The 24,729-nt window shown below is 39.8% G+C and overlaps 1 protein-coding gene across 3 annotated transcripts in view; it reads right to left on the bottom strand.

Moving 5' to 3' along the window:
* Positions 1 to 24,426, bottom strand: part of bms1 (BMS1 ribosome biogenesis factor) — a 43,530-nt gene extending 19,104 nt beyond the window's left edge. Inside the window, exons 1-12 of one of the 3 annotated variants that reach the window (XM_061967120.1) lie at positions 24,263 to 24,408; positions 24,100 to 24,178; positions 21,152 to 21,332; positions 20,880 to 21,070; positions 19,339 to 19,418; positions 18,991 to 19,179; positions 18,769 to 18,911; positions 14,221 to 14,342; positions 13,783 to 13,976; positions 12,128 to 12,273; positions 2,685 to 3,235; positions 1,134 to 1,235 (exon numbers count right to left, since the gene is read on the bottom strand). In XM_061967120.1, coding sequence (XP_061823104.1) covers positions 1,134 to 1,235; positions 2,685 to 3,235; positions 12,128 to 12,273; positions 13,783 to 13,976; positions 14,221 to 14,342; positions 18,769 to 18,911; positions 18,991 to 19,179; positions 19,339 to 19,418; positions 20,880 to 21,070; positions 21,152 to 21,324 — 1,891 coding nt within the window. In that variant the 5' untranslated portion in view covers positions 21,325 to 21,332; positions 24,100 to 24,178; positions 24,263 to 24,408. The other 2 variants (XM_061967121.1, XM_061967119.1) reach the window with 2 other exon arrangements.
* Between the last annotated feature and the right edge of the window lie 303 nt (positions 24,427 to 24,729).

Below are 24,729 nucleotides of genomic sequence, written 5' to 3'. Positions count from 1 at the left end.
CATCCATTTTCTGCCGCTTGTCCCTTTCAGGGTTGCGGGGGGTGCTGGAGCACTGCAGCACAGCTGCATTCGGGCAGAAGGTGGGGTACACCATGGACAAGTTGCCACCTCATCGCAGGGCCAACACAGATAGACAGACAACATTCACACTCACATTCACACACTAGGGACCATTTAGTGTTGCCAATCAACCTATCCCCAGGGCATGTTTTTGGAGGTAGGAGGAAGACGGAGTACCTGGCGGGAACCCACGCAGTCACAGGGAGAACATGCAAACTCCACACAGAAATATCCCGAACCCGGGATTGAACTCAGGACCTTCATATTGTGAAGCACATGCACTAACCCCTATTCCACTGTGTATGTCAAAATAAATGTACGGACTGGATTCAGACTCCAGTGAAATAAGTTATTAGTAGAGCTCTGAATCTGTGCACCACACAATTTGATTCTTGGGTGTAACAATTCGATTCAGAATCAATTCTTGCTTCAAAACAATTCTTGATTCATAATCAAAACTTTTTTTAATAACATTGGGTGCCAGTTCTATGATTAACTACAGCCCTCCATAAAATAGACGAAACAGTTTTGATAAATGTTTCAATTACTTATCTGTGCAGCAAATATGGTCATCTACATCAACAATATTATTTGCCTGGTTGGAAAGGACAGACTTAAATAAATACATTTAAAAAATATATATATTGTTTTTTTAATCGATTAACAATCGTTACAAATAAGAATTTCGCAATATCCATCCATCCATTTTCTACCGCTTGTCCCTTTTGGGGTCGCGGGGGGTGCTGGAGCCTATTTCAGCTGCATTTGGGCGGAAGGCGGGGTACACCCTGGACAAGTCACCATCTCATTGCAGGGCCACAACAGATAGACAGACAACATTCACACACTAGGGCCAATTTAGTGTTGCCAATCAACCTATCATTGAAATGTATGGCGCAATACGAAGCCCAAAATAGGACAACAATTTATTCCAAAATCATTTTTATTTTTTACACCCCTAGTTATTAGACACAATCAAAACAGTGCATGTCATAGATTGGGTAATTTCCAAATTTGGAGTTGTCTGGGTGATGGGATGCTGTTTGAAGCTTGTAAAAAGAATCAGAAGATACCTGAGCCATACACCAGTTTTCGCAGTTTGGGTGCAACTTCTTGTTGCCGTAGAAAAGCTTCTGATGCCTTTTGCTGCAGACCCTCTTTCCACCGCAGTGCTCCTGTAAACACATACAAAAGTGACCCACCTAATGAGTGACATTTGTAAATACTGTGTGGGGTGGTATGAGGGGTTACACTAAATGTGATGTAAGACAACAGACTAATAACTAGAACTTCCCAGACGTTACAAAGGAATGATGACAAACGGCATCACAAAGTTGAAATGCTAAAGCAAAAGACTAATACATTAAATCAGGTCTGTCAAACTCGTTTTCATTAGGGGCCACAGTGAAGTTATGGCTGCCCTTAGAGGGCCGTATAACAGTGAATAATAAATATAAATATATATGGACTGGCTTCATGATATAATTATGCAATTACGATTAATTTTTTTAAATCATTAATTATTTAACAATGAATTATTTATTTTTTATATACATTTTTTACGTACACCCAAAAAAATCTATGAATTTTACTGAAAAAACTCAGTTGCCAGAATGTTACGGTACAATTTGTAAGTTTTTACAGCATAAAAACGGTGTCATTTTTATAAATTGTAAAACCTATTGTTTTTATGATGTATCACTGTAAATGTAAAAACGGTACCATACTTTTTTCTTTCTTTTGTAGAATTCTGGCGACTGAGCAGCAAGTTATTTTTTTTTTTACTGTAAAATCTATTGTCATTTTGACAGTGAACAATTTAATGGATAACTTGATTGAAATGTATGATGATATAATACTTGTGGCATTATTTTTACAGTAGTTTAAAAGATAAGCAATTGCATGCAGTACATGCATTTTTTCTTGTCAAAATGGAAAGACAAATACATTTAGTAAGAAAAGATAAGTACTTCACTGACAAATATTTCTAGGCTTTTGCAGGCCATTTGGCCCCCCGTGCCTTGAGTTTGACACCTGTACATTAAACAAATGAATACATTTATGAAACTTGTGATGTCTCTCATTGTAGGCCTGCATGTACACAATATAAAGCAGATCGTAAATTGAATTTATCTTAAGAATTATTGTCATGATACTTTAGATAATACATTAAACCTTAAAAAGGCCATATCCATGTTTTCACAATTGTTCAAATTGTATCTGCCTCCCAATTCCTGCCAGAGAGTGACATTTAATTTTCTTGATGAAAAATTTTCCAATATTTAGACACCTTTAAGTGTTTTGTTAGGCAAAAGCATTTCCGCACCAGAATGTGAATTTTGTTTGTCTGATTTTAACCGAGTTTGATTCTTTTGTGAAATGGTAATGTTATATAATATGCTGTTGAAACATTTGTCATGAATTTATATTAATCACTGGTTACGGACACAGACACACACAAAAAAACGCAACTCAAAGAAAATTGCAATACAATACTCTCACCAAGATTAAATGCTAAAGAAAAAAAGGTTTATATCGCAGCATAGTGTGACTTATATGAATGTGCAATAAGACCCGTACTAATAAATAAGTATTTGGTTAACAAATACAAAATAATTATTTACCCAGTTCTTCTTCGTCTTCATCACTTTCACTCGCTGTATTTTCTCCTGTAGATTGCGCCGCATCTTCATCCTCCTCCTGCAGTGACAATTCTTCATCCACATCGTCCCTCTCTTCATCACTACCGGTACTCTCTTCTTCATCCTCATCGGAACAATGTCCTGAGTCTCCCACTTTCTCAGCATCCTTTTCTTCATCCTCTTCTCCGCTCATCTCCAAGTCGTCTTCACTGTCAGCGAACATAGGCAACTCGGCCACCACTTCTTTTGTCTCCTGTAGCTTCTGTTTCTTCAAAGGTGGGACAGCTTTCTCACTTATAGCACATTGGTCTCTTGCCTCTCGGATAAAACTGGAAAGGTTATGGGCTAAATTATCCTCATCCTGCTCCTCCAGTTCACTTTCTTCTTCATCTTCATCACTGTCTTCGTCATCACTGGAGGCACTAACATCACTTTTGTCTTCAGCCTCCCCCTCTCCAGTAAAGATCACCTTTCTCCTCTCTCTCTGGCTCACAGCATCCCAGACACACTCCTCTAGAGGGCCAACATTTTCTCTAAGACACACACAAATATGATTTGTTGGCACAAAATACAAAATGTAGTAGTTGTGGTTAGAAGTTTACACGTACTGTACTTGTCATTGGCATAAATTAAGTGGTGAAGCGAGCATGTGTGAGTTTGGGGCTGGGGGTTTAAGGGTGAGAATCTTAAGCACAACAAGATTTGATTAGATAACTGTTCATTCAATGATGAATGCAATTTGATTTGCATTCATCATTGCAGATTTTTAATTGTGTGAATAAAAATATATTTACAAAAATATGTGCTTTTTCCACTTGCAGAATTGTTGTAGCAGCATAAATGAAGGCACTTGAGAATATTCTGATTCTATAACCCACCCACGTATGTTTTAAATACGGGTTACCTTTTAAACCTTTTGATATTGTGAAAGTAATTTGCTGGATTAAATCCATACATACTTCATAAATAGTACAATGTAAGTGCTGAACATAGTAGTAGTACTAATAGTAGTTTATTCCAAGTTCTGTATGACGGCTGTAAAACTGACGACACTACATTAGGTCAGCATACTCTTGTCCATCCTTTCTTGTGTTATCAAGCCAATGCTGTGGTAAAAACACAATATAAGCACAATTAGAGTACACTCTACCACTAATCAATCAATCAATCAATCAAAGTTTACTTATATAGCCCTAAATCACGAGTGTCTCAAAGGGCTGCACAAGCCACAACGACATCCTCGGCTCAGATCCCACATCAGGGCAAGAAAAAAAAACTCAACCCAATGGGATGACAATGAGAATCCTTGGAGGGGACCGCAGATGTGGGGGGGACCCCCAGCCCCGGGCGATCGGTGCAATGGACGTCGAGTGGATCTAGCATAATATAGTGAGAGTCTAGTCAATAGTGGATCTAACATAATAGTGTGCAATGTCTTATTGTAATTGTTATTTTTATATGAAGTGAAACTAGTGGTATGCTACTCCGTTCAGATTGTTTACATAAAGCGCGCAACACACTTGCTTTACAAGCAGTACACTTGCTGGCTATAATGCAAAACCAAAATTTTTTACCTGCATAAATCCCCCAAATTTGAAAATAAAACCACAGAGGTATGGGGGAGATATTTATAAAACAATCTTGCCTTCCTTCATACTGCCTCCAAATGAGCCGTTCGTAATTTGCACAACTTGTGATGTTTTCCCCATTGGTGACGTCAGCGGATATCTCCATATATGGGAAAGTTTTACCCAAAGAGCTTTCCCCGAGTCCGACATTGTAGTCAATAAGTAGTGGAGAAGACTGGCTCGTACATGCATCCTCCACTGTTGCCATTTCTAATACAAAGGAACGTATAGTTCTAACCTAAATATGTCAGTACACTCCATATGCAAGTGCTAAAAATTACAACATAGCTGGTGGAAAGAAAACACATTCGAAGTGTAGGCATGTAAATAGGACCACCCACAAAACGGCGCATCCTGAAGAGACGGTCAGAAAGCAGCTTGAAGATGGTCTGTAAAACAAAATCTGACTAAAGAACCACCATTACATGTTATGTGGACTACCAGGAAGTGTTTTAAATGTAGTAATAAAATCATAATATGACCTCTTTAAGTACCGTATACTAATAGGGATGTGAATCTTACAACTCACGATTTGATTTGGTTCCGATTGTTGTGGTGACGATTCGATTCGGACCGATTTGCGCATTATATTATTTGTTATTTATAATAAAATCTTTTCAAAACAGGTCACAGGTACAAAATCTCCCATTGGTTGCCAAGGGTTTCCCCTACATGTAAACGATCGTGGCGCAACGACACAGCAAGATTACTGCTGCTACACCTTCAAAATAAGTTTTTTCTTTCTTTTTCCCCCCCATGAAAACATTTTTTTAACATGAAAACAAATTTAAGTAATGTATTGTATGAACGGATATACCACATATAGTCTATTATTGATGTACTATTGGCTATAATAGGTTTGAAAAATAGCTCAAATATCAAAACGTTCCTTATTGCTTTATTAAAAAAAACAAAAAAAAAGGTACATCTAAGTTGCCTGTCAGAAGTGCGTCAGCACCTAAACGAGTTGACATCTGTCAAAAGTAAGGAGAGAAAATTGAAGAGAGGTATTTTAAATTAATTACCGGTAATGCATTTCTTGTTCAAGCCAATCTAAAGTACCGGTACCCTAAATATTTTGACATTACTACAGACAATATAGTCAAACGTTATACTGTGTGCATCTTCGAACATCCGTATGGACTGTGTGGAGTTTGCACTTGTCCCATTGAGTGTGGGGATTTTCTCTGAACACTCCAGTTTACTCCCACATTCCAAAAATATGCATTTTAGCTTCATTGGAGACGGCAAATTGTCCATAGGTATGAATGTTAGTGTGAAGGATTGTTTATATACAGTATATGTGCCCTGCTAATTTGAGTTAGCTTGTCTATGAGCCAGTCCAGGGGTCAGCAACCCGCGGCTCCGGAGCCGCATGCGGCTCTTTGACAACTCTGATGCGGCTCAGCTGCATACTTGCCGACCCTTCCGATTTTTCCGGGAGACTTCCGGATTTCAGTGCCTCTCAAGGAAATCTCCCGGTGCAAACATTCACCGATTTTCACCCGGACAACAATATTGAGGGCATGCCGTGATGGCACTGCCTTTAGTCCTCTACAACCTGTCGTCGCTTCCGCTTTTTCACCATACTAACTGCGTGCCGGCCCAATCACATGTTGTATGCGGCCTCTGCTTACACATGGAAGTGACTGCAAGGCATACTTGGTCAACAGCCATACAGGTCACACTGAGGGTGGCCGTATAAACAACTTTAACACTCTTACTAATATGCGCCACACTGTGAACCCACACCAAACAAGAATGACAAACACATTTCGGGAGAACATCCGCACCGTAACACAACATAAACACAACAGAACAAATACCCAGAATCCCATGCATCCCTAACTCTTCCGGGCTACATTATACACCCCCGCTACCACCAAACCCCGCCCACCTCAACCGGCGCACGGTTGTATTGCTCTTTTCAGTTTATTCCAAATTATATTATTAATCTAATGATGTACTTTCTGGAGTGTGGTTAGTTTTACAGTAAGATGGGAAGATATCAACAAAACACCTATTTTTGTTTTCCAAATCCAATTTAAAGGACTGTTTACATATTTGCAAACTGAATAGCAACATTCAGGGAGGGCATAATAAAGTGTAGGCTGTGTTACGTTTTACAACAAGCTGCAACAATTGAAACTGCATTGAACAAAGAGAGCACAGTCTCCCAAGTCAAATTCCTTGTGTTAAATTGATTGTGATTTTGATTCTGATGATATAAGACAAAAATGTTAGTATTTATATTGTTAATGGCATTAATAACTAATAACACTAAACATTTTTAAATAAACATAAAACATTTCTTTAGCCTTTTTAAAGATTACCGTATTTTTTGGAGTATAAGTCGGACCTGCTGAAAATGCATAATAAAAAAGGAAAAAAACATAAGTCGCACTGGAGCCCGGCCAAACTATGAAAAAAACTGCGACTTATAGTCCGAAAAATACGGTATATATGCATCATTGCAAATCAAAATGATCATGTCATATATGATGTCATATTGACCACGCCCCTACCACCACTATAGTGGCAATTGAGACAAAGTCCCTGCTGACGTATGACGTATGCATGCAGCAGGTAAGCGTGAAGATGGCCTAAAACATTTTTTTAAAGATGGATTCTTACAAAACCCAAAACCAGTGAAGTTGGCACGTTGTGTAATTCGTAAAAAAAAAACCAGAATACAATGATTTGCAAATCCTTTTCAACTTATATTCATTGAATACAATGCCAAGACAAGATATTTAATGTTCGAACTGAGAAACTTATTTTTTTTGGCAAATAATCATTAACTTAGAATTTAATGGTAGCAACACATTGCAAAAAAGTTGGGACATGGGCATTTTTACCACTGTGTTGTATCGCCTTTCCTTTTAACAACACTCAGTAAAAGTTTGGGAACAGAGGAGGCCAATTTTTTAAAGGGGAACATTATCACAATTTCAGAAGGGTTAAAACCATTAAAAATCAGTTCACAGTGGCTTATTTTATTTTTCGAAGTTTTTTTCAAAATGTTACCCATCACGCAATATCCCTAAAAAAAGCTTCAAAGTGCCTGATTTTAACCATCGTTATATACACCCGTCCATTTTCCTGTGACGTCACACAGTGATGCCAATTCAAACAAACATGGCGGATAGATTAGCAAGGTATAGCGACATTAGCTCGGATTCAGACTCGGATTTCAGCGGTTTAAGCGATTCAACAGATTACGCATGTATTGAAACGGATGGTTATAGTGTGGAGGCAGGTAGTGAAAATGAAATTGAAGAAGAAACTGAAGCTATTGAGCCATATCGGTTTGAACCGTATGCAAGCGAAACCGACGAAAACGACACGACAGCCAGCGACACGGGAGAAAGCGAGGACGAATTCGGCGATCGCCTTCTAACCCAACGATTGGTATGTGTTTGTTTGGCATTAAAGGAAACTAACAACTATGAACTAGGTTTACAGCATATGAAATACATTTGGCAACAACATGCACTTTGAGAGTGCAGACAGCCCATTTCAGGCGTGCATATATTTTTCCATGATTTCAGCACTCAGGTTAACCATACCTAAACAGACACAAAATACTGCATTACACAAGACTACCCAAATGTACTCGAATGATTGAAAAAAATAAACGTTTTTAAGCTAAATTATTGGTGTAAACAGTTTATGTATAATAATTTACGTAAAACCGCGAGTAATGAATAAAGTTTTCATCAATTAATATATTCTGTAGACATACCCTCATCCGCTCTCTTTTCCTGAAAGCTGATCTGTCCAGTTTTGGAGTTGATGTCAACATCTGCTTTGAGTGTCGCAGGATATCCACACATTCTTGCCATCTCTGTCGTAGCATAGCTTTCGTCGGTAAAGTGTGCGGAACAAACGACTGACCATTTCGTCAGCTTTCCCCACAGCCTCGTATTTTGAACCAATTTCGTCCAATTTCTTGCCACTTTCGCATCTTTGGGCCACTGGTGCAACTTGAATCCGTCCCTGTTCGTGTTGTTACACCCTCCGACAACACACCGACGAAAGTGAGAAAATGGCGGATTGCTTCCCGATGTGACGTCATCGCTCTGAGAGCGAATAATAGAAAGTCGTTTAATTCGCCAAAATTCACCCATTTAGAGTTCGGAAATCGGTTAAAAAAATATATGGTCTTTTTTCTGCAACATCAAGGTATATATTGACGCTTACATAGGTCTGGTGATAATGTTCCCCTTTAAGCTTTTCAGGTGGAACTCTTTCCCATTCTTGCTTGATGTACAGCTTACCGGTAAGTTGTTCAACAGTCTGGGGTCTCCGTTGTGGTATTTTAGGCTTCATATTGCGCCACACATTTTAAATATGAGACAGGTCTGGACTACAGGCAGGCCAGTCTAGCACCCACACTCTTTTACTACGAAGCCACGCTGTTGTAACACGTGCAGAATGGGACATGGCTATGTCTTGCTGAAATAAGCAGGGGCGTCCACAAAAAAGACGTTGCTTGGATGGCAAGATATGTTGCTCCAAAACCTGTATGTACCTTTCAGCATTAATGGTGCCTTAACAGATATGTATGTTAACCATGCCTTGGGGACTAATACACCCCCATACCTTTACAGATGCTGGCTTTTGAACTTTGCTCCTATAACAGTCCAAATGGCTCTTTTCCTCTTTGGTCCAGAGGACACGACATCCACAGTTTCCAAAAACAATTTGCAATGTGGACTCGTCAGACCACAGAACACTTTTACACTTTGCATCAGTTCATCTTAAGATGAGTTCGGGCCCAGCGAAGCCGGCTGCATTTCTGGGTGTTGTTGATAAATGGCTGTCGCTTTGCACAGTAGAGTATTAACTTGCATCTACAGATGTAGCGACGAACTGTAGTTACTGACAGTGGTTTTCTGAAGTGTTCCTGAGCCCATGCGGTGATATCCTTTACACACTGATGTCGGTTTTAGATTCAGTACCACCTGAGGGATCGAAGGTCACGGGCATTCAATGTTGGTTTCCGGCCATGCCGCTTACGTGGAGTGATTTCTCCAGATTCTCTGAACATTTTGATGATATTACGGACAGTAGATGGTGAAATCCCTAAATTCCTTGCAATAGCTCGTTGAGAAATCTTGTTCTTAAACTGCTCGACAATTTGCTCACGCATTAGTTCACAAAGTTGTGACCCCTGCCCCATCCTTGTTTGTGAATGACTGAGCATTTCATGAAAGCTGCTTTTATACCCAGTCATGGCACCCACTTGTTCCCAATTAGCCTGTTCACCTGTGGGGTGATCCAAATAAGTGTTTGATGAGGATTCCTCAAATTTCTCAGTCCTTTTTTTCCACTTGTACCAGCTTTTTTGAAACATGTTGCAGGTATCAAATTCCAAATGAGCTAATATTTGAAAAAAATAAAGTTTACCAGTTCGAACATTAAGTATCTTGTCTTTGCAGTCTATTCAATTGAATATAGGATTTGCAAATCATTGTATTCTGTTTTTATTTACGATTTACACAATGTGCCAACTTCACTGGTTTTGGGTTTTATAAATTAGCTTTTTTTTTTTTAATAATAAAAAAACTTTTTTTTTTTTAATTAATACTTGAAAACTCAGAATATTTTAAGAATTGGAATAAAAATAACAATTGTAATTTGGAAGTGAATTAATTTTTTTCAGCACCCCTCATATGCAAGCTTCATTTCTATGGTGTTCGCCCTTGAAAAGACTTACTGTAATTATGCTGTATTATATTTGTTATTTGAGGGTGTTTTAGGTGTACGCATACCTGCCAACTTTTGAAATCAGAAAAACCTAGTAGCCAGGGTCCAGGGGCCGCAGGACCCGGTAGGACCAGGACAAAGTCCTGGTGGGGGGTTCAGGGGGGCGAAGCCCCCCGACGCAAAATGATTATTAGCATTCAGACAGGTTAAAATGTTGCTAAAACCATTCCTGTTTGGGCGACGAAAAACGTTGAAAGTTTTCCACTTGTATCGCTAGCAACGGCATTAGACTTGTGTTTTTTTGTCCCAACGTGGTCTTTTACATCGCTAATTCCTCCGTGTCCGATCGAAAAATCTTGTCTGCACAAGGTGCAATTCGTGTAGTTTTCACCCTTTTTGGAACGGATAATTATTCCCGGATAGGCTTTTGAATATTCTTCACGGAATGACTGCAGTTTTCTTTTCGGTTTAAGACTCGTTTGCGATTTTTCTCCGGCTGATTCCATGATCGTTCGCTCGTTTGGAAACAATGGCAACTGTATGGCGTCACATTAGTGCCAAAAATCCGAGCGCATAAAAACTGTTATCGCGTGGTGCCTTTCTGCGCGCGCGCCGTCTCGGTCTGTGCGCTCTCTGTGTACTCCTGGCATCTCTCCTCGCGCTGTCATATTTCTTTTTGGCACTTTGGGGGCGGGTATGCTTAGACGGCCCCTTCTTTCTGATTGGCTGTGAGCATTTTTCATAAGACCAATCATTCTCCAGCGTAGCAACGTTGTAGCCATCTTACCTCGGACATCTAGCCTCAATCATTACATTGATGTCAATGGTACATGTACTAATTAAATTACCATAACTTGCTCGATTTTCGACCAATTTACAAACGGTTTGCCTTGTTACAAATCTTATTACATGTAGATATGACATAGGATGCTGTACCTGTTGAAATTACCTCTTTCGCTTAAAAAAAAAAAAGACTTAATTGTGCAACATAGTTGTGTAGGGTCAGTGTTAGTCAGTTCTCTGATTATTTTAAACTGTTTCAGAATACCGTACATTATTAAAAGCTATTTTTAACATTTTAAAAACAAAATTCAAATATTATTTCATTACTTTTATGGCTGAATCAAAAGAAATTCCATAAATTAGAAAACAAATGTTCAAGAAGAAGTGAAAATATAAAATAATGTTATGGTTGGATGTTATTGCTGGTGGACCAGTTCTGGCTGAAAGATGTGATTATGGTGTTTGTTGTCTTATTATTTATTTGGGTCACATTTTGTATTACCCTGTATTGTGTTTATGTGGTATGAAATAACCTTCATCAGCACGCAACATTTTTTTATCCACTTCTTCCTCCGTAAATCTTGATACATATTGACGATGACCCGCCCTGCTATACTTCTGATTGGCTCTGAGCATTTGTCAGCGCCCCCAAAGTGCCAAAAAGAAACATGACAGCGCGAGGAGAGATGCCAGGAGTACACAGAGAGCGCGCAGAAAGGCACCGCGCGCGCGCGCTAAAAGGCACCACGCGCGCGCACAATGGTGTCGCGCGCGCACGAAGTAGAGAATCAGCGCGCGATAACAGTTTTTATGCGCTCGGATTTTTGGCACTAATGTGACGCCATACAACTGGTGCCTCGTGCTTGGCAGCGGTGCTATAAATAGCCTCGCGCATGGCATTCGGAATGGCTCGATAGGAAGTTACGGGAAGCAGTGTCGATTGTCATTGTTGTTACGCGATTTCGTGAATAAAACTCTTTAAAAAATATTTTTTTTTAATTAATGAAAAACCGTATTTTTTATCACTGCAACCGTAACCCGGAATAGGTTGATGAAAACCGTACTAACTACGGGAAAACCGGAGTAGTTGGCAGGTATGTGTATGGGTGTGACAAATAAAGCTCCTTGAATCATACCCTCGCTAATAGCAGGGATGTACTGTAATGTGCCACTACTGAAAATAATGTAAATGTAAAAGTATTGCTGTAACCATAAATTCCATAAATTTATTTTGAGACTTGTTTTCAGCATGAATGTGGTGTCAGTTAAAACTGTCTTGAAGAGAACCCGCTCCCGTCTCACCTGTTCTGTAAATTGATGTCTGCGGGATCCAGGATGGCAGAGTTGCTAAAAAGAGTCACTTTGCTGGCAGCCATCTTGGCATCCAGAGTGGCATGCGTGTCAATGAGAGACTGGACCAGCTCGGTTGTGGGTCTCACCTCCTCCTCCTAAATTGATCAATCACATTTGATTCTCTTTGAATAGAGCAACACTTAAATCTTTAAACTGTCTCAAATCTGTTGCAAAATACAAATTAACTTCCTCATAAACAACATTGGACAGTTTAAACTTTCTTAAAAGTCTTTAAAGTGAGATTTTGAAATAAATAAGAAATTGCACGTAAAAGGGACAATATATTGCAACAAGGGATGTAACGGTAAACAGTATAATGATAAACCGCAGTAAAATTCCAGACGGTTACTAATACCGTTTAAATGTCAAATTATCAGAAAAACGTAATTTAGTAATGCATTTTAGGCAACACTGCTTACTTCTTGGAAACAAAGTCGCCACATGCGCACCAGCGTTATTTGGCTCGAGAAAAATGGCAGAAAGCAAGTACACGGACCTTGCTCGAGGAGATTTTCCCTCAGAGTAAACAGAGCCAAACGCTTCGTTTCACTTTATTTCTTTCGCTTCACTTCCGTAGTGTAGAGTCTTGGCGTGCGTTTAAGAGCCCACTACTGGTATTACAAGGCGACAGGTGTGGACAATATTGGAGACAGACGCATTTGTCCGACACTAAAAGGATACAGCGGAGGAGATAAATATTTTATGCTGATTTCATTTTCTCAACTCAGCGTTCTTCATCCACCTGCTGTGACAGAGTTAATGACGTGAGGAAACATGCACCAGGCGATGTGTAGGGAACATTGCTAGAACTTGTTGATAAAGTCTTTAGTTTATTTACTAGGATGGTCACTCGTCCTTTATTTAACTGCAAACTTTGTCAATGTTACAAGAACACCAATACTAACTAAAATGTTAAGTAATATCATTGAATTGAACGCAGACTTCATAAACAAGCCGAGGTATGAAGATTGGGTATTAGATGTGAAAGGTATCACTTCTGATAACTTTTTTTGCCAAACTGTTGCACTAAATCACATTACATGGTGTTATTGAAGGAGAACAATGATGATAAGAAATTTTCATACAGTGACATCTCTAATTGCAACATTTTATTACTACAAATTGCATTGAGGTGTTGTTTCTTCAAATGCAAAATAAGATTTATGTAAGCTATTCTTCTGGCACTCTTATTTTGTTTGCGCAGTCAGACAGGATGTAACCCAGAGAGATTTTATTGTGAAGACCAGAAGTGTGCACTTGGCTTTATGGCGCACTTCACAGTGGTGCGTGCAGGGAGATGAAGACGGAAACAAAATAACCTCCAGGTATGGCCTTCCTTTCCCAGTTACAAATATAATCAATAAAAATAACAGTTTCCGTCAGATGTTCACATTCCATGATTATAACGTGGTGTGGCTCACTTCGAACATGAGTCACTTGAAACCGGTGTCCTGAGCCAACAAAAGTTGCGATGGTATCTATGACTATCTTTATGATCCGCAGATAAATTGGGTGATAACGTTAAGTTAGTAATTACCTTTCTGTCTTTTGTTTTGCTGGGGACAGATTGTTGCTAAAAAAACTGCTGGAAATGTTTCACTTACTTGCTGTTGCTTGACATGGCTTGCAGGAAGGTCAATGTACACGGCATCTTTATCATAAACCACTCCACCAACTCCAGCCATGGGTGCATAGAGTAGCCGTTCCTTCTCATTCAACGCCCTCTTTTTCTGAGCAGCTGGCAGCGCACATGGGTCCGAGAGAAAGTTGACATCAGCAACCGGGAAGTCTCCAACCCCTGGAATGAAGAGCGAATAGTTCCAACAGTTTCTTCTCTCATGACAGATCTCACCAGTTTTATTTTTGGAGGATGGAATGAGCTGCCACTCAAGTTTGAATGAACAAATAGATAGATTGATAGATAAATACTTTATTATTCCCCAAAGAGCAATTCACATTAATAATAATAATACAGTAAGTTAGAGTAATAACAGATTTCATATAGCGATTTTCTAGGCACTCAAAACATTGTACATATCTACCTGGAATATGGACCTGGCTTTTATTTTTCAAACATGTGCCTCGTAAGTAGCCATAGAGCGAAACTGTCCGATCACACTTTAGGTCAGTTCGGACTTTTTCAGGGTCAGTCAGGTCCTCCATTCTGTGTGGAGGCAGGAAAAAAAGATTTAGAGAATTGCATAGATAACAAAATATTTTTTACATTCCCAGACCTGCCAACGTTGAATACATTTTATGAGTACTACCTAAGCAGCGACACCTGGCTTCTGGACCAAATGTCAAGGTACACAGAATATATTTTTAACAATCTGAATATTGTGTTTTACAAACAGTTACCGAAGGACATTCTTTGTTGAAAAGTGCACCATTTACAAAAATTACCCATAGGCAAAAATTAGATATACAAAATCAGCACTTTTGTAAACAAACAACAAGCCCTCGATTATATTTACTGAAGATAAATTAAGTACTGTACTCCAAATAGCTGGCACAATTTACTATTAAAGCAAAAACCTTCAATAGGCTGTAACTACTCTATTTATTATTGACTAATTAACATTGGTTAGACAAGTTAAAACAATTAAACAATTAAATGTCTATTAGGGTTGTCCCGATACCAATAATTTAGTACCGGTACCAAAATGTATATCGATACTTTGATACTTTTCAAATTAAGGGAACTACGAAAAATGTCAATATTGGCTTTATTTTAACAGAAAATCTTACACTACATTAAACACTCACAGTCAAAGAACACTTTTACAAGGCCTGGGAGGCGACAAGCAGGAAAGGTGTAAAACAGTACTTGCAACGCGGTGCCTCCCTGTTTAAAGCGTCACATTTATTGTTAGTTTTGAAGCCCAAATACCTCCATATCGCGCTTCACGCACCCTCTTTATTAACCAGTAGAATGGTAGTTTTTGTGCCATTTTTCCTCTCCAAGGTGTTATTACTTGTATGCACTTTGTGTGTGTGTTTTGACACACTCAACTTTATGCACCTCGGCTCTGTAGTCACTAACACAAAACGACACTCAGATGAAAGAACGGTGGTACCGGTACTTTTCAAAAGGTGGTATACTACCGATTTCAATTGATTAGTACCGGTATACCGTACAACCCTAATGTCTATTGTGTCACTCACCATCACATTAGCCTACCCAATGATCCTATTGTAACCAAACTACAGTAGCTGGTCACAGCTAAACTCCCTGGTATAGTTATGTCATAGTCATTTTTAACGTTCTTTCATTCATTAAGCTAAAAAAATAACCATTACCGAAATACCTTTTTGTAAATGTTAATACTTAACTGATGATAAAACTATGATAAAACCTAAATTCCTAGCAACCACTTTTCAAAAATACACCCATTGGTGTAAAGGCAGGTGTGTGTGACACATTGAATGCTTTTTAAAAATAGTCTTAGGTTTTTCTTTATGTTTCGGGTGTGGGGAGTATTTGAGTGTGCCTAGAACTAATAATGCTGTTGAGAAACATTTGTGATTTTCTTAAGCAGTTGATCAGCCTTTTTTCTAGAATTCTGGGAGACATGACAGTTGGCCAACGTACTTTGCCACAGTAACGCTAACAGGAATGCAAAAAATGCATATCTGGAGCGCATACATTACATGCGTATTTAAGGGTCAAAATGTGCGCCAATTACGAAAAATGCCTACTAGTTGGACAGTCTGCATTCTTTTATTCAGCATTTAAAAATGAATGTCAATGTGGTTAACAGGGGCCTATGTCTCAGTGGTGGAAGCAACTAATTGATTTTATATATCTGTGTCAGCATTTTTTTATTGGTTTTCATTATTTTGACTACTGTTTGTGCCAATGATTTAAAAGACCGAGTGGAGGTGCGGGATTAATGTTAAAAATGTTAAAACTTTGTCATTGTGTTGGTTGTTTCTTTAACGCCAATAGTTTTATATCTAAACAATGACATTTGTTTTTCTAAAATGACTTGTGTTTTTAGATGTAAAAAAAAAAAAAAAAATGTTTTCCTTAACGCAAAGATGGTCTATGCTAGGGCAGCCCAAACTTTTTGCCTCCAAAGGGCAAAGTGAACATGTGCCAAAGACAGCCATTAGGGATAGGGGTTGTATAGGGGTTTCCCTATACAACTTTTCCACTTGCAATTCGCCACAAATATTGGAGCCTTAAGAATTAGCCGATAGCAATATTGATCCAGTACAATATCACCAGGAATGCTACTTACAGTATTTGTATTACTTTGTGGCATGCAATGTTGGAAAATGATTGATCAAGGGAAATTAGTCAAACAGAGAACAATGGTCAGTATGAAAAACACTAACCTATTTATTATTAACCGTCTGAGATAGACCTATGCAGTCTTTAAGTTGTCGTGGAGTGGTAATAGTTTTTTTGGCGACACCTGGTGGGCACAACAATTCATGAAGTTAAGCTTATGACGCACTAAGTTGAATGATGAGGACACGTTTGTTACTGGATACTTTCTAGTGTGCCTTGGAGACTCTGTATGTGTAATACGCAATATGCAACTATAATTATTTAATACTTGTTTATTTTGACAAATGTGCTGTTTTAGACTGCAATATTGTTCAGTGAAGGACACTTATCATGTTTGTCTAGCTTGTGTGCTATTGTGTGCTTAGCTGCTAGCTTTTACTAGCCTATAGCCTAACATTTTTACGTTTTGTAAATAACTTGACTCAAATAGAAGAAAAGACCAACCTTGTGTGTTTAGTGGAGGACATTTTGATATTAACTTGCAGTCCAACTTTGCACAATTAAACATGCTGCTTGACTGTTTGCATCGGAAATTGTACATGCAAACTGATATCATCCGATACTTGTTTTTAAGCTGATATCACACCCTCCTATATCAATATTGAATATGGACACCTTAATTTTATATGTGAAACACAAATAACCCTAAAAATCCCACCCTTTGGTGGGCCAAACTAAACGACCCAGCGGGCCAGATTTGGCCCACAAGCCCCAATTTTGGTTCCCCTGGTCTGTGCTTTTAGTAGATTGAAACTGAGCTGCAGTACGGTCACCAAGACCATACAACTGTTTAACAGGACAGCTTACACTCACAACAAACCTCGCCATGTTATGAGCAATGAATGCACCATGCTCTAGTCTAGTATACCGTATTTTCCGCACTATAAGGCGCACCGGATTATTAGCCGCACCTTCTATGAATTACATATTTCATAATTTTGTCCACCAATAAGCCGCCCCGGACTAAAAGCCGCGCCTACGCTGCGCTAAAGTGAATGTCAAAAAAACGCTGCGCTAAAGTGAATGTCAAAAAGACAGTCAGATAGTTCAGTCAAACTTTAATAATATATTGAAAACCAGCGTTCTAACAACTCTGTCCCAAAATGTACGCAAATGTGCAATCACAAACATAGTAAAATTCAAAATGGTGTAGAGCAATAAATAGCAACATAATGTTGCTCGAACGTTAATGTCACAACACACAAAATAAACATAGCGCTCACCTTCTGAAGTTATTCTTCATTCGTAAATCCTTCGAATTCTTCGTCTTCGGTGTCCGAATTGAAAAGTTGTGCAAGCGTGGTATCCAAAATGGCCGGTTCCGTCTCGTAGAAGTCATCGGGAGTCAGTGTCGCTGTTGTTCTGTGAATCCTGCCTTCCGGAAAGCTCGGACCACAGTTGTGACCGAAATATCTGCCCAAGCATTTACGATCCACTGGCAGATGTTGGCGTATGTCGTCCGAGGCTGTCTGCCCGTCTTAGTGAAGGTGTGTTCGCCTTCGGAGCTGTGTGAAAAAAGCCACCCGGCCTCTTCGCGTAAACTTCCCTTAACCACTCGCTCATCTTTTCTTCATCCATCCATCCCTTCGAGTTAGCTTTTATGATGACGCCGGCTGGAAAGGTCTCTTTTGGCAAGGTCTTCCTTTTGAATATCACCATGAGTGGAAGTTAGCATGGCAAGCTAGAACCACAGTGAAGGATGACTTCATTCCCTGTGGTGCGAATATTCACCGTACGTGCTCCCGTTCCACAGTGCGGTTCACAGGAATATCAGTTGCTGTGAAATACGGTAGTAATCCGTGTGCGGATGGAGAGATTGCGTCTTTTTATGAACCGGATCGCTTATTAGGAGCCATTTTGTGGTCTTTACAGATGTAAACAGGAAATGAAACGTACGGTGATATCCGCGCGTTTTTTCTTCGTCTTCCGGGGGCGGGTGAAGCGCTTCCTGTTCTATGGGGGCGGGTGAAGCGCTTCCTGTTCTATGGGGGCGGGTGCTTTCCTTGGCGGTTGCTTGCGTAGAAGAAGAAGCGCTTCCTGTTCTACCGGGAAAAAAGATGGCGGCTGTTTACCGAAGTTGCGAGACCGAAACTTTATGAAAATGAATCGTAATAAAGCGCACCGGGTTATTAGGCGCACTGTCAGCTTTTGAGAAAAATTGTGGTTTTTAGGTGCGCCTTATAGTGCGGAAAATACGGTACACACATCTGGAGTAATCACCTCCACTTTTTTATTATAAACAAATAGTAAACATAAAAGTAGTATTATGTTTTAGAGAAGGAGTAGGGCTCACCGGTCCACAAGCACATAAGGGTGGGATGTCTGCCATACCAAAGGACGAAACTTCATGACAGAGATGAAGCGACCAAGGTTCTTTACTTCCTGCCTTTGATATTCGCCATAAACCATACCAGACAGATAAAAGAGCTTGGCGCCCTGCAGGTTTCACACATTAGGCACATAAGTATTATGAGTGTGATTATACATGACTACTTAGAAGGGTGTGAGTGTTTACCTGGAAGACTTCCGTCCAAAAGCGATGCTTGAGGTTTTTCTTGGTCTTACGGAGTGTCTTGTTGTTCTTGAAGGAATCCAGGTGAGTCAGTACACCCATGATACGAGGAAAGCCATGCACTTGGCAGATGTTCAGAAACTCAAACGTCTCCATTTCAAAGCCAAAGCTGGCATCGATCAACATCAGAACCTGAAAAGGACATATAGTTGTTCCAGCTCATTGAATTCATCAACAGAACTAATAACAGCACTGACCAAATGTGGGGAAACAAACGGTTTAAACATTAAAACTGATTGGATGGATGTTGACAAACCCTGACTGTTCCGCTGTACGGTCTACCAAGCTTACCAAGTCAGCAACTTTTGCAAGGTCGATCATTGTATTTACATCATTGTTGCATTCTATGAAAGTGAGACGTCGTTTCTTGCCTGAAAAACAAGTCAAAATACATCGAGACGTCATCAACAACGGAGAATTTGTAGGGTTTCAGAAAAAAACACCAATATTCTTTCAATTAAATTTAAAAAAGCATACAAACAATTACAACTAGAAGTAAATAGTGTGAATTAGGAACGTAACAGTATTAGAAATACCGCAATATTTCAGTTTCAAAGTATTCTCAATGTGACATATGACGGTATCAAACGAAAACTTAATGAGTGTAGTTTTTTTCTGGCGTTTTAGCGTTGGGCGTGTCTGTAAATAAACTACATCTTCCAGAATCCTCTGTGCAGCGCTGGAACGGCAAGGTGGGGCCGTTGAACGCCGTAAGCAGGAAGTGAAAAGTGTGTTCGTACTTGTCGTAGATAACATGAATTGTTTTGTGGACATTAAATCTGTCCATAACTGGTTTGAGCGATGTTGCTAACAAACAGACAAATAAACCCAGGCCAAAACATAACCTCTTTGGTGGAGGTAAGAAAGTCTGTGTTTTGCTAAGCGAAGCGTGCCACTTTCGTTTCTAGCGTTTCCAGGGCAACACGGAGCCAGTTGGTCTCGTTGCACCGCACGGCGAGAAATCACCCCCAAAAAAGTTCAACGCGGGAAATAACATAAAACTAAAACGTCACTTTACTTTCAAGTAACAATTTAAACATCCAGTGTTAAACAATAATGTACAGATTAGTGTCTTTCAACTTTTACATTATGGGAAGCAGTGTCTTCTACAGTGGTCATTTTTTTTTTATATCAGTCTGGAAAATGTTGTTTCTCAGAAAAGTAATCTAACAATTGAACTTTTAATAATGTAAATACCTCATAAATTGGTGTTTGGCTTCGCTTGCTTCAAATATATTTCCTATGTGACAGTTTATGAGATAGTGACTTGTTTATGGTGTATCCTGTTTTCCACGGTAGAAAAATAGATGCATGGATTGAGGATGTATCAATTAGTTTTTGTTTACTCGTATTTCCCGCATTGAACATTTTTTTTGGTGATTTCCTGCCGTGTGTGGTGCGACGAGACCAGCTCGCTCTCGAAACGAAAGTGGCACTCTTTGCTTTGCAAAACGCAGATTTTCTCACCTCCGCCGAAGAGATTATGTTTTGGCCTGGGCATGTTTGTCTGTCTGTTAGCAACATAACAACCAGTTTTAGACAGATTTAATGTCCAAAAAACAATTCCTCTTATCTACAATGAGTACGTTAATTCCTGCTTACGGCGTTCCACGCTCCCATCATGCTGTATTTGAGATTCTGGGGGATGTAGTTTATTTACAGACCTGGCCATTGCTATAACGGCACAAAAAAATACACTAAAACAAGTTTTCATTTGATACCATCACACGTCACGATATTTTGAAAAGACTAAAAACGAAATACCGTAGTATTTATATTACCGTTACATCCCGAGTGAATACATTTTTCAATAACACATGAATTCAACCCACCAGAAACAATAGTTACTGGGCCAGATATGTCCCCAAGCTTCTGCCGTGTGAAGTTTTTGATCAGGCAACGTATTAGGGTGCTTTTCCCCACCTTAGGAGGGCCAACTACTACAATCACAACAGGAGGAGGCTCCAAGGGGGTCCGGTCAACCAGGGGGATATGGTGCTTTTTGGTCTTTATATCCTGAGACCTGTAGACAATAATACATATTTAGCTATATTATGTCTATCATGTACACACAATAGACCATTATCAATTCATCTACACAGACCTGTGGAAAGTCTTGGCCATGCGTACAGCGGACTGCACCGCAAAGGCTTTGGGGTTACGTTTGCGTTCATCTTTCTCTATGGGGTCTCCGTGCTTCCTCAGTTTTTTCCTCTCCGCCTTTGGTCCACTGTGTTTCAACTGATGTTTCCTTTGTTCCTTAACTTTCCCATCCATTTTGCCTCCTGAAAAACAAGCAGTAAAAATATATTAAAATGTAATAATTGCTTAACTAAATTAAATTGCAACATACATACAGGAGTGTACACTGCACAATTCTACAGTATTTTGTGCAGCCTTTCAGCATCCTCTCTTAGTGTAGCATAAGCACTGCTATTAAATATAGTAACAGTGTGACTATTAATGACTTTTAGGACAACAAAAAGACCTAATATATTCTTTGTTTATAACACTAACACAGTAATGTTTGAATGGCATGTGAGAACCTGATTTTGGATTCATAAGGTGTCAAAATGTTTTTAAATTTTATCACATTTGCAAGGTGCAGTGGTACATGCTACACACACATACACAGCAAGTTCAATTTAATGTGGCCTCAATACCCAGCCAGCTATTGGAGCTCTTTCTATTAGGCCCAGATAAAAACTAAAACAAACAATAACCTGGCTCATTATTAATGGAGCTGAAAGGCTACTACTGCATATTTGCAGAAGACCACTAAAATGTGTAATGAAAGCTGATGCCAAGGAAGTAGTAGTAACGTCCGTTGGTATACAGCCGGTCTACTCAACTGGTAACCTGGTGGCCAAATCCGGCCCACTAATGACACCAGACGTTCACTGAATTTGTATTACTTTTTAGCAGTTTCCTAAAACACTAGAGAGCTTTCATATAGAGCAGTGATTCTCAAACTGTAGTACTAATACCACAAGTGGTAAGCCGGCTCCATCCAGTGGTAGGCCAAATACCATATTTTTCGGACTATAAGTCGCAGTTTTTTTTCATAGTTTGGCCAGGCTCCAGTGCGACTTATATATGTTTTTTTCCTTCTTTATTATGCATTTTCGGCAGGTGCGACTTATACTCCGAAAAATACGGTAATCACTTAAATAAATATTCAACACAGTGTTGCTGTTCAAACTGTGTGCAATGTTACAGTGGCCAAGAATATTAAATATACATGTTAAATAAAACCGCTGCCTTGTTTTTAATGAATACTAAGGCCTACTACGCTACTGTATTTTAATGTTGGTCAATATGGTGGTACTTGTAGAACCAAATGTTTTTTGAGGGGTGGTACTTGGTAGGAAAAAGTTTAGGATCACTGTTATAAATTATTTTTACAGTTGGTCCAAAAAAACAGTAGAGCGCTCCTGTGCATAGAGGGCTATGTTTTCCGAATTTAGTTTCAATGACAAAAAATTATACTGTCTGATTGTGGCGGTCCGCTCCCTGTACGATCAGTGTCAGAGCTTGGTCCGCATTGCCGGCAGTAAGTCGGACACGTTTCCAGTGAGGGTTGGACTCCGCCAAGGCTGCCCTTCGTCACCGATTCTGTTCATAACTTTTATGGACAGAATTTCTAGGCGCAGTCAAGGCTTTGAGGGGATCCGGTTTGGTGGCTGCAGGATTAGGTCTCTGCTTTTTGCAGATGATGTGGTCCTAATGGCTTCATCTGGCCAGGATCTTCAGCTCTCACTGGATCGGTTCGCAGCCGAGTGGGAAGCGGCTGGGATGGGAATCAGCACCTCCAAGTCTGAGTCCATGGTTCTCGCCCGCAAAAGGGTGGAATGCCATCTCCGGGTTGGGGAGGAGACCCTGCCCCAAGTGGAGGAGTTCAAGTACCTAGGAGTCTTGTTCACAAGTGGGGGAAAAGTGGATTGTGAGATCGACAGGCGGATCGGTGCGGCGTCTTCAGTAATGCGGACGCTGTATCGATCCGTTGTGGTGAAGAAGGAGCTGAGCCGGAAGGCAAAGCTCTTAATTTACCGGTCAATCTCCGTTCCCATCCTCACCTATGGTCATGAGCTTTGGGTTATGACCGAAAGGACAAGGTCACGGGTACAAGCGGCCGAAATGAGCTTCCTCCGCCGGGTGGCGGGGCTCTCCCTTAGAGATAGGGTGAGAAGATCTGCCATCCGGGGGGAGCTCAAAGTAAAGCCGCTGCTCCTCCACATCGAGAGGAGCCAGATGAGGTGGTTCGGGCATCTGGTCAGGATGCCACCCGAACGCCTCCCTAGGGAGGTGTTTAGGGCACGTCCAACCGGTAGGAGGCCACGGGGAAGACCCAGGACACGTTGGGAAGACTATGTCTCCTGGCTGGCCTGGGAACGCCTCAGGAGCCCCCGGGAAGAGCTGGACGAAGTGGCTGGGGAGAGGAAAGTCTGGGCTTCCCTGCTTAGGCTGCTGCCCCTGCAACCCGACCTCGGATAAGCGGAAGAAGATGGATGGATGGATGGATGGATGGAGTAACAATGACAAAAAATTATATACAAATTTCAAATGTCCCCATCTGAGGACACCGGTTATCAGGAATATACAAAATAAGAATACTCGTGAAGGGACAAGTCCGCCCTCCCAGTCCTTCCTTTTGTGGAAATGTGGCCCCCAAAACTATTGAGTTGAATAGCCGTTAAAGCTGCCTTAGCTTTTTGAGAAAAAAAAAAAAAAAAAGTAACTGAACTACTTTTGAAAGTTCAACACTTTGTAAAAGGTATTTCAAAAAAGATCATATTTGCAGTTTAACAGTATTAGCAAATGTACATGTAACTAAAACAACCAAATGCAAATTCAAGTACTGTCTATAATGGTACCACATTCATCACACCGCAAATAACTTAACAGTATATGTGGTTACGTCATGACATGCAATACTGTGTAGTACAGTACAATATAATGCCACTATTGGAAAATGTCAATTCAACACCCAAAACCAACATCCACGTGGATCCACAAGATCAATGACTTAAAAGTTATTATTGTTACACTCACCCAGAAATGTCCACAAAATCACGTACTGACAAGACGTGTATTTATTTCCATTGAGTACTAAAAGTCTGGCGAGGAAAGACTGCGAATAAAAGATGCAGGTAAATAAAACGTTTTGTTTGCCTGTTGCAAAAACAAATTTTTATGTATAAAAAAACGTAGTTACTTATATTATATAGGTATATATACACCAGTCAAATTTTGAGAAAAAAAACTAATAAAATCCTCATTGTAGGAGCAAAAGATAGCAAAAACAATAACACGCGACTGGTACGTGTATGCCGACTCTCGTAGCCCACATGTCCTGCGCTAACTTACCCGGAAGAGAAATGCGTGCCTTCAGTAAAATAGTCCGAGCGGAAACATTTTTCATCTTATTGGTTCCGACTCACAGTCAGTTGAGCACAAGAGAACCAGCTCTAAATTTAAATGTAATTATTTTAAAATTGTAATGCGCATGGATCCATTGTGTTTGCTACATTGTGTTTTTGGGCAAAGTATTGGCATTTAGTAATTGAAAAAAATTAATAATATTGTTTCTATTCATTAAGCACCTAACTTTTCTAATATTAAAAAAAAATACATGGCGTATCAACAATGACACATTTTCTGTGGCATATAATTGCCAAAAAA

This window comes from Nerophis lumbriciformis, linkage group LG11 (genome assembly GCF_033978685.3).
Source record: "Nerophis lumbriciformis linkage group LG11, RoL_Nlum_v2.1, whole genome shotgun sequence".
Lineage (NCBI taxonomy): Eukaryota > Metazoa > Chordata > Actinopteri > Syngnathiformes > Syngnathidae > Nerophis > Nerophis lumbriciformis.
This window is presented reverse-complemented; position numbering and strand designations above follow the sequence as displayed.